Raw genomic sequence first — 8,274 nt, 5'->3', positions numbered from 1 at the left:
ACATCATTATTTCCTACATCAGCTTGAATTACGTTGATCGATATTACATTTTTTTTTGCTGTGTACATGGTTTGAAAACGAGAATTTTTTTACCCATAAATGGGTTTTCACGAAACACCGTGTATCCGCCAGACTATAAATAATATAGCGACTATACTCATAATCATGATTTTGAGTCTTGTGAACGCGACTCATTTTGTTTACGTCATCGTCATCGGAAGAATGACAACAAAAAAATAAAAAAAGGTAAAAAAATACGCCTCTGTTGGCATCTAAGTTTTTCGCTGCTTAAAAATTTGCAACTTTCCGTAAATTTCCTGAAAATAACGCAATGGATCTCAAGCAGATCGACGAAGAAGCCCGCCATGCGGCGATTAAGGAAATTAAAAACATGTTCCAGCGCCCCGGCCAGCTGGAAAAGGTGGATCAATATCGACACCGAGTCTACAGGAAGAAGGTATCGATTGAAGCTATGCTGAAGACATGCATGCAAAACCAGACAGACGATGTGAAGGTCGGCGTGAAGAAGCTGCTCTCGGCACTGGAAGATATCGGGGAAATCGACGAGCAGATGAAAGGTGCAATATCGCAGCTGACGGACGTTCCGGCGATCTATGATGCTCTGGAGGCTGTGCGGGATGAGAATGCCAAGCACTCGCAGTACATGACGGCAATGGAGAATTTAAAACATATCTTTACTGTTCAGTCCAGCGTGGCAAAAACGATGCAATGGATCGAGGAGGACAAGCTGCTGCACGCGCATCAGTGCTTGTCAGATTTGGAAAACTCCCGAGACGATTTGCTGTTCGAGCTGCACAAGCTGCCCAAGCAGAACGCTCACGATAAGATAACGCTGAAGCGGTACTTTGAGAAGGTGGAAACGGTTTCGTTGACGTTGGAAAAGAAAATCCGGTTGATATTGCAGCGTACGCTGAATACGGTCCGCAAGGAGCCGACGGTGATTGTGACCGCACTGAGGATAATCGAGCGGGAAGAGAAGGCAGATGCCTTTGCTTTGCAACAGCAGAAACAGACGGGATTTATTCCACCGGGAAGGCCGAAAGAGTGGCGCAAAAAGGCCATGCAGGTTCTGAACGAGGCCGTCATGCAGCGCATCGAAGGTTCCAAGCTGGAAGAGCGAGCAGATAATAAACTGTGGCTGGTTCGGGACTTGGAACTGACTAGACAGTTCCTTCTAGAGGATCTCAGGGTGGTGAAATCGTTGTGCGTTCCGTGCTTTCCACCGCATTTTAACATTTTGAAGGAGTATGTCAGCATGTACCATAATGCGCTGTCGAAATACGTAAGTTAAGAATGTTGGTTGCTTTTCTGAAATTTGTTTAACGGGTTTAATTTTCAGCTTGAAGAACTGATTCAGATGGGGCTGGAAGGGAACGAGTTTGTTACGATTCTTTCTTGGATTATGAATACCTATCCCGGCCGGGAGTTGATGCATCATCCTGACTTGTTTATTGATCTGTCGGACGTTGGGCCTCTGGTGAGTGATGAGGTGCTCAAAGAAATGGAATCGGCCTATCTGCAGACGATGGAACGAAACTATCAGGAATGGATGACCAAAACGCTGGAAACGGAGAAGGCTGATTGGATCAATGGCGTCCCAGCAGACTCAGCTGATCAGTACTATCACACTTCGGCACCGGTTATAATTTTCCAGATGATTGATCAGAACCTGCAGGTCACCAATACGATACATTCCGATTTGACGTTCAATGCATTCATTTTAAGTATTCAACAAGTGATCAAGTACGGTCACAACTATCGCGGGGCGATTATCGAGTACAAGGAGAGACATTTTCGTGATCGTAGCCAGGCACCGTTCTTTACGCAGCACATAATCACGATCGTGAACAACTGTGCCCAGATGATGGAAAATGCTCAGCAGATGAAACAACTGTACTGGCCAAAGTCTAAGACCATGCACTACGAAGAGTTTGAGCGATTGTTGAACACGTACCAGGCTCTTCGGGACGAAGCGGGACTATTTTTGCTCGAGGAAGCTTTTTTGGATTTGGAGATACCCTTCAACGAGCTGTTTACTTTGAAGTGGGTCGGATCTTCCGTGTCCGTGGATACGATTTGTGTCACTTTAGAGGATTATTTTCAGGTAGGTTATATAGGGATTTTTGCAATAAACGTTGGTAATCAATTCTAGCTCATCCTAGGACTACAACCATCTGCGGTCGACCAATTTCGAGTACGTCATCAACGAAGCACAGCGGCTAGTGGCCAAGCGGTACATCAAGGCAATGCTATCGAAGCGACTCAACAAACCACGGCAGGAGTGTGAGATCCTGGCAAAGAAGGTCATCAAAGAAGCCAAGCAGATCAAGACTTTCTTCGAAAAAGTGGCCCCGAATGTAGCGAAAAGTGATTCACCCATCGACGTAATCTCCAATCTGGCAAACTTGCTAACGTGCGATGCGGAAATGTTGATCCTTGATCTGCACACACTGCTCTCCAGCTATCCTTCGCTGACGGAGGATCACGTGGTGCGTTTGTTCTACATGCGCATCGATTTTAAGGCTAGCGAGGTCAAGGAAAAGGTCCACGATGCGATCGTGTCGAAGAAGACCACCGTTAGCCACGACAAGCAGGATAGTATCTTTAAGGAAATTGTGTTTTCCGACAAGCTTTGGTAAGGGCGAGCAGGGATTTTGTTATTTATTCCATGTTGTATGAAATATATTGTGCTTTATATGTACGTAGCAAAATATTAATAGTTGAATTTTCAAATTATTTGAAGAAACATTATTGAATTTGTAGATCAACATTTGAAATAGGTGGAACTACCAAACGTAAACAATGGCTTCAAATGCAAATTTCTCGAGAATCAAAACCCATCCTAGCATTAAATTTTAATTTGCTTTTACAGATTCAGGCTGGGGCTTTATAACATGCTGGTAGCCAACATGCATTTGATTACAGTGGAGGGGTGAGTTACTTGTAATTATTACAAAAGAAAGATACAATTTTTAACTTGCATTAAAAATGGAACTGGATATCCAAAATTTGATCATTTTTAATGTACTGCAACTATTTTAAATAAGTGCGATTACATTAGAAAAATCACCATCTTAGCGCCTGTCCGTTGGACTTTGTAAAGGCTCGCTCCTGTCAACTAACATATTAGGTGTTAAAAATAATACCCAACCAAAAATTGTGCCCTAGTAAATCAAATTACTCGAAAAATAAGCTGTAGCTCCAATACAATATATCCAGAAACCGGCGAATAAAAGCTGCAGTTAGATGGTAGCCGAACAAAATCCCGAGCCGTGGCATAGACTGGAGTTTATAGTTGGAAGTTGTTCGCGATTTGTCACTTCCGAGGAGATGGTTTGAGCGGATGAAAACCCGAAAAAAAAATTACAGTGAAAAACTGCTACCTAGCTGTACAATGAATGTACATAATAAAATGTTGTTACAATGATTTTTATCGTATTTTTCATTTATTTTATTGTTAACATGATTCGATCATGAACAATAATAAACAACTCTATCCCAATAAAAATTGTTGTTACATTAAATATTGGTGTATTTTCATTGTGGGTTACTTCACGAACAATAAAAATAAATCTGATTGAAGCATGCAGACTATGAGAGGGTCAGCAACACTGCCAATGTAATTAAGATAGGCGCTGCTCGTATGGCTCTGGCTTTGACAGTTCGTTTGGCTCAAAACCAGGCAGTCCGCGTCCGCTCATATCTTATCCTAGACCCTCTCTAAAGCTTAATGGAGACCTTTTCCGTGCAGTCAATAATCATACAATAATTATACAATTCCACCACTTGAAGATGTCAGGAAGGAACTCTCAGGTGGAAGCATATTTCATGGGCGATTCTCTCCAGTCGAATGCATTAACTTATCAACGACGTTCAACCACCAAGGAGACGTGACCTAGGGATATCGAGCGCAGGGGAGTTGGCCTGTATTTCTCACAAGTTCCGGATCGAATCTCGATCCATAACCAGTAAAAAAAAGGACCACCCGTAACAGACATACCACCCCCTTCCCTTCCCGGGGCAATGTTTTATTTTTTCGATTTATTTTTAAAGTCGATAAAGTAGATCTGGCAAGCCAACACATACACTCTTAAGTACACTGTTATTTTTTTTAATCAATAAATTCGCCAACCAACAGTAAAATAACAATAATATATAATGTTATTGAAAAAGTTGGAAGGGTTGTATACTAGATACGACCGCAGGGTTGGCGTTGGATAACGTCTGTTATGTGTTGTACTTAATTGTGTATATTATATTTTAGGAATATTCCTTAATAAATCTTTTGCGAAAGTTTGGTGGCCCTGAAAAGGGCCGTTTTGTTGGGCTGATGTTGTTGACAATGATGGAACGGGCGACCTTGTTGGACGCTTATATAGTAGAACAGAAAATATCAGAGGTGTCAGATACTCGCATCTGATGTCTCGGTTGGAGAAAGTATAAGAATATAAAAAAAATCAATCGATTTTCACCATCTTTTGACAATGGTTTACTTTTAACCATTTTTCAATAGTTTACAGACTGAAATCAATAGTTTTGAAACATTCAGCAAATTGCTAGAAATATTTCCAATCGATTGATGCCATTATCTCGTAAATCTATCGAGAGACGGTTGAGTTATTATCGTTCAAAATCTTTTAATTTTTTGTAACGCATCCAAAATGACTGTTTTCAATTTTGTACCCCCGTATGTTGCCGAAAGACGTTATCCAACGTCAAAAAAATTATATGGGAAAATCACGAAAATTTCATTGTTAAGATACTTAACAACCCCCCATTTTTATTGTAAATTTTCCATTTACCATGAAATTTACTGTTTTGTACAACATAAATCAAGGTAAATTTATTGTAGACGTAACAATAGAAATCATTGTTAAGACAATAATTTTCGTCTTATTGTTACATTGTTTTTTAATGTATTTTTGTTGTTATTTTTTTTCGGGAATCAGAATCCAACTTCGCAAATGGTTTTCGATTAAACCTATCTACCGATACACCTCAAACCGTTACACCGTTTCGGAGGAAAAATTTACCCCCTCTCCCTATACGTTGCTTAAGCATTTAAATACTTATGAGGACATTAAAAGAATTCCCTTATATAAATAACTATAAGAAAGAGCTTAACAACGTGTTCGGGGTATCATCCAAACCATTTGTGGAATAGTTCTACCATCCGGGATACCGTTCGTTTAATGGTATTTCAAGGACAACATGTGAAAAGGGCATACAAGCTTTTTGTAAATAAACCTTCTTATGCCCTTTTCTCGCCATCAATATGACACCTACGCAAACCATCAACATCACCGGGTAGGGGAAACTTTCCCCTTCCAGATGATGTTTCTGGTTTGCGAAAACGACCCTTGGTTGGCGAGAAAAGGGCGTACAAAGGTTTGTTTGCAAAAAGCGTGTATGCCCTTTTCACAGCTTTTCACATGTTGCTCTTGATTTGTTTATTAGGGTGTTAAAAAAGTGTAAACTTTAAGGTGATTCCATGAAGATTCTAAAGATGGTTGTCTTCTTCTTCTTCTTCTTCTTTGCATTTCAAGCTTATTGCATATCGCATATTAGCTTATGGCGTGCTCTCAACTTAGTGTTCTTGATGCACTTCCACAGTTATTAATTAAGAGCTTTCGATGCCTGTACCGTTTTTGCATTTATATGATTGTGTGGCAAGTCTAATCATACTTCTATGCCCAGGGAAGTCGAGAAATTTTCCAACCTGAAAAATTCCTAGACCGGACCGGGAATCGAACCCAGCCACCTCCAGCATGGTCTTGCTTTGTAGCTGCGCCTTTACCGACTGAGCTAAGGGAGGCCCCCAAAGATGGTTGTCATGATGGCTGATATCGATGTGCGGTATAAGAGGTGAGGAGAAAGGAAACTAGTGGACTCTTTCATTCTGACGGTGTTCTTATGCAACAGCAGACGTGACGTCACGTCTGTTGCTGCATAAGAAGACGCGAGAACGAAAGAGTCCACTAGTTTCCTTTCTCCTCACCTCTTATACCGCATATCGGGCTCATATGCCTTAACAAGTAACATTGACAGATTCTCTTCGTCGACTTTCTCTTTGTATCCCCACGGCCATGTAAAGACATTCCAAGGTATTTTCAGCACACAGAACGATAAAAGAAGCTTTTATGTAGCATTTAATACGAAAAACACAACAAGAAATGGATATGTGCTCAAGCTATTAACGAAAGAGAAAGTCGACGAAGAGAATCGATCAATGTTATTTAGGACCTAATGCAATGTTCAGCTTGAGTTGTTGTTAGTTGGCCGTGAAAAGATAACCGCATCAGATAACACTATACCGAGCATTGTCCTTTATATTAGGTCCGGGCCAACAGGCTTATTGATGTTAGTGTTCGTATTTCATTGCAATTTTTATCTTTTAACACGAAACAGCTGTTGGGAGTGACGTAAATCTCACTGTTCGCAGTATGGAATGTTATGGTACAGTGACGTCGTCACTTGAGTGCTCAGCAATGTTTACAATCTTTTTGCTTCTAATACCAGCAAGCTGCCTGTTGGCCCGGACCATGGTGGGTATATAAATGGTGCGGTTTTAGAGCAAATTGTAAACAAACTCGGTCGCTGTCCCATACAAAAATCCAACATGACTGAATCATGAATTTCACACATTAGAATACCTATATGTAGTCACCTTGGCCCGGACCTTATACACAGAAACAAAATCTATTGGCAAAAATACTATATTGATGGTTTAAATTAACCACTTCATTCGAGCACTTAAAATGACGTTTACTACCACTCGAACTTTGAAATAAAACATTATTTTGAGATTTTTTCTTCTAGGACCTCGAGATAAGTAGCCAATATTTGTGCGTTTCATAGAAAAATAGAAATTAGTTGGTCCAGTTTTGTGAAATCGCTGGTAGAATGTCACGCCAAAACTGCTTGACAAAGTGGTCAATTAAATACTCCCACCAATAGATTTTTGCAGAAACGAAATTCATTTAATTTTACTATTTTTTCTATCAAAACTACTATGCCGTTTGAGTAAGCATAGTAGTTTTGACAGAATAGTAGTAAATTTGATTATATTTATAGTTAACTATACTGAAATCATGGTAGATTTAACGGTTTTAAACGTAGTTAATCTGAAAATAAGTGTTTTCTGCAAAATAGTATTCCTAACTATTATCTTTGTTTCAGTGTATACACTGTTATGGGTAAATTTTTACCCATTATTGGGTGAAAATATCTTTGTTGCACCGTTAGTTTGCTGACATACCTGGAGTGCTTTTGTCTCGTTTAAAAATAAAATAAAAGTTGGTGCCCCACCTGATTTTCAATGGCAACAATTCGACAGTGAGCATGCATAAGGGCCTATACGCGATGATCGATTCTCTTCGTCGATTTTCTCTTTTGTTAATAACTCGCTAGATTTAACGTTTCTCGGTGCGTTTGCTGTTGCTTTTGAAAGCCAATATAACCTGTTACTACTCTGCATTGAACAAATTCTAGAAAATTGTTTCGCTTAGCTGTAGCAATGCAAAGAGAAAATCGATGAAGAGAATCGATCATCGCGTATTCGCCCTTATGCATGCTCACTGTCGAATTAATCCATCTTCGTTGACGCATCCACGGTGGAATTGACTCCATCTGCGCGTTGGACACTCTATTCAAAGTGTTAACTGTTTTCAACATTCGTCCGCCAGTGTGTGTTCATGCGTTACGGAATCAAAACGACCAGCACCCGGCAGATGGTCAATCGTTTTGTTTTATCGTTTATATGGAATTCATCAATGCTGACGAAAACGATTTTGACGATTATTGTATTTTTAAATTCATTGTTTACGTTCAATAAAAACCAAGTCTAGTAATCAGTAATTTTTATTTTCTTTTCTTTCGAAACGTATTTTCCATACAAAAAAACAAATTTTCAAATATCAGATTATATCCCATTGAAATATTATTTAAAATTGGTACTTTTTACCCAGTTACCAAATACAATCAATTTTGGAAATGGGTAAAAAGTACTCCATGATTTGACGTACAAGCTCTTTACCCATTAGTGGGTAATGATGTTTTACCCATTTTATGAGTTTACCTACTTTACCGCAAAATAGGTACTTTCTAGTTACAGTGTAAATGTCATTGTATACCGAGCACTATCCCATCTTCCGCCCTAGTACGCCCCTGAGCAAATGTATCCAAACGAAAGCACCGAACGCACCCCAACCGACCACTTACTTGTCAGAGCTGTCATCATTTTTTTTTCTGATC

At 39.7% G+C, this 8,274-nt stretch overlaps 1 protein-coding gene across 1 annotated transcript; it reads left to right on the top strand.

The window, feature by feature from the left end:
* Positions 1 to 268: 268 nt before the first annotated feature.
* Sec6 (Exocyst complex component Sec6) lies at positions 269 to 2,703 on the top strand. The gene is made up of 3 exons (XM_065229604.1): positions 269 to 1,303; positions 1,361 to 2,125; positions 2,184 to 2,703. The coding sequence occupies exons 1-3, from the start codon at positions 332 to 334 to the stop codon at positions 2,658 to 2,660; spliced, it is 2,214 nt and encodes a 737-aa protein (XP_065085676.1). The 5' UTR covers positions 269 to 331; the 3' UTR covers positions 2,661 to 2,703.
* The last annotated feature ends 5,571 nt before the right edge of the window (positions 2,704 to 8,274 follow it).

The sequence above is a fragment of the Ochlerotatus camptorhynchus genome, unplaced genomic scaffold, assembly GCF_037179485.1.
Source record: "Ochlerotatus camptorhynchus isolate MF236.1 unplaced genomic scaffold, CSIRO-AGI_Acam_v1.1 ptg000316l, whole genome shotgun sequence".
NCBI classification, from domain to species: Eukaryota; Metazoa; Arthropoda; class Insecta; order Diptera; family Culicidae; genus Ochlerotatus; species Ochlerotatus camptorhynchus.
The sequence above is the reverse complement of the archived record's forward strand: the minus strand, read 5'-3'. Positions and strand labels throughout refer to the sequence as shown.

What these genes read in the sequence shown, in the direction of transcription:
- Sec6 (XM_065229604.1), top strand. Translation starts at nt 332, where the DNA reads ATGGATCTCAAGCAGATCGACGAAGAAGCCCGCCATGCGGCGATTAAG. An exon ending in ATAATGCGCTGTCGAAATAC is followed by an intron (nt 1,304 to 1,360) that starts GTAAGTTAAGAA and finishes TTTAATTTTCAG; the next exon opens with CTTGAAGAACTGATTCAGAT. An exon ending in CTTTAGAGGATTATTTTCAG is followed by an intron (nt 2,126 to 2,183) that starts GTAGGTTATATA and finishes AGCTCATCCTAG; the next exon opens with GACTACAACCATCTGCGGTC.